General features: G+C 34.2%; 1 protein-coding gene across 1 annotated transcript; it reads left to right on the top strand.

Moving 5' to 3' along the window:
* The first annotated feature begins 713 nt into the window (after positions 1-713).
* Positions 714-1,088, top strand: LOC142173491 (uncharacterized). The gene has a single exon (XM_075239089.1). The coding sequence runs from the start codon at positions 714-716 to the stop codon at positions 1,086-1,088; it is 375 nt and encodes a 124-aa protein (XP_075095190.1).
* The last annotated feature ends 984 nt before the right edge of the window (positions 1,089-2,072 follow it).

Below are 2,072 nucleotides of genomic sequence, written 5' to 3'. Positions count from 1 at the left end.
TCAAATCAATAATTATATTAATGATACAGAATGGAACACTACAAAACTCCAGCATGTTTTCCTAGGTAATGTGGTTTCTCAGATCCTTAAAATTACTATTAATTCTTCCAACCTGGAGGACAGACCTATATGGACAGCTACGACATATGGGAAATTTAGTTGTAAATCGGCATGGAATTGTATCAGAACATTCCGAAATGCTTTGTTAGTCAATAAGATGAATTGGCACAAGAAATCCCCCTTTAAAATCTCCTTTTTCTTGTGAAGACTTATCAGAAATTGAATTGCAGTGGATATCAACATGAGAAAGTTTGGGATTCCTCTTCCATCTATGTGCACTTGTTACACGGATCATAAACAAGAAGATGTAGAGCACTTGTTCATTATTAAGCATGGTCGGCAGTAGGATTTGAAAGCACTTCAACCAACAGTTTGGGATTGTACAAAGGACTACTAGTTTGAGGCACCACATCATCAACTGGTGGTTGACTAAAGGAAATAATCCTATTCAAGATCTTTGCCTATAAATTTTACCCGGTCTTATTACTTGGCATATTTGGAAATCCAGATGCAAAAGCAGGTTTAAAAATATTGTTATGTCTCATTATAGAATTATTTCCGCTATTAATCAACAACTAATTTTGATTACTCATAAGCGATTTTCGAACATCCCTCCTTATATGAATTCTGAAAAGTTTTATGAAGTCATGAACATGGCTAAGCATCATATTTCTTCAATGGTAGTTAAATGGAATCCTCCCAGGAATGGTTTTGTTAAGATAAACTCAGATGGTTGCTCTAAAGGAAACCCAGGACCTGCTGGAGGTGGTAGTATTGTTAGGAATGATCAAGGTAAAATAATCATATCTTATGCTGCTCCTCTGGGATGCATGACCAACAATATGGCTGAAGCAATGGCCCTCAAGATTGGCATTGAATGGTGTAGAAATGTTGGCATCACTGAGCTCGAAATTGATTATGATTCTAAATTACTAGTAGACTGGATTAGCAACAACAATGATCCACCATGGACTCTTTGGGATATATTGAATAAGATAAAGTACTATCTACAAGATTTTGACAATTAGAATATTCAACACTGTTATGGAGAAGGTAACAAGGTGACAGACTCGCTGGCTAACTGAGGAGTTAGCTGTACATATACTACCTATATTTACGACAGTCGCCTCCTGCCCAGGGAAGCTAGGGGAAAGATGAATATGGACAGATTACAATTTCTCTTTCAGAGTTAACAAACATAGAAAGTCTTTCTTTGTGGAAAGAAACATGTATAGAATTCACCTATTAGATGTTCCTTGAGTTTGCACATTTTGTATAGGAGGGGCCTGTGAGTCTACCCTCGTCAGTGTTAAAAAATTTTGTGTCCTTAATTTGAAAATCCTACTATTCTTTATGAATGGAGCCTGTTCCATTCTAGTAGATGCAGAGAGCTTTTTCTCCCCTGTTTTGTAAGTTTCTACATATGAATAAAAATATATTTTAACAAAAAAAAATGTAGCAGTCGTGCAGCTCCTTTAAACCTTTCAATTTTGCTTGAAGACCCTATCCAATATAAGATATTGTCATACACATTATTAGTACTATCTTGTATTATCTTTAGTCCTTCTTGCATAATCAACTTCAAGATATGTGCGGCACATTACACATGAACACTCGACCCATCAATAATAAATCTCTTTTACAAAGTTTCTCATCCCATTTTGAGTGGATCAATATTTATGTTCATTTTATAACGAAGTTTTCGTCATAGTATTATTTTTGCTAGAATTATGAACAGTAACTATTGATATTCTTCTTTCAAGATTCCACTCTAACAACCAATTAAGTAACTTACTACACAAAAGTATCGTGATCACGTGGAGCAAAAACATAAGCAAATCTCAAAATATGGCTTTGAAACCTTCATAAATCATCAATAAAATATGTTGTAATAGCCATGAACCCTTTTTTGGTGTTGTTTGAAGTTCACATATTAGTTGTTATAGCAATTTTACTTGTAAGTTTTTCCAATAATATCAAAGTTTTTTATTTCAAATTGTCACAAAAATTTA

Source organism: Nicotiana tabacum, chromosome 19 (genome assembly GCF_000715075.1).
Source record: "Nicotiana tabacum cultivar K326 chromosome 19, ASM71507v2, whole genome shotgun sequence".
NCBI lineage: Eukaryota > Viridiplantae > Streptophyta > Magnoliopsida > Solanales > Solanaceae > Nicotiana > Nicotiana tabacum.
This window is presented reverse-complemented; position numbering and strand designations above follow the sequence as displayed.

Coding starts and splice junctions, on each gene's coding strand:
- LOC142173491 (XM_075239089.1), top strand. CDS start 714: ATGGCTAAGCATCATATTTCTTCAATGGTAGTTAAATGGAATCCTCCC.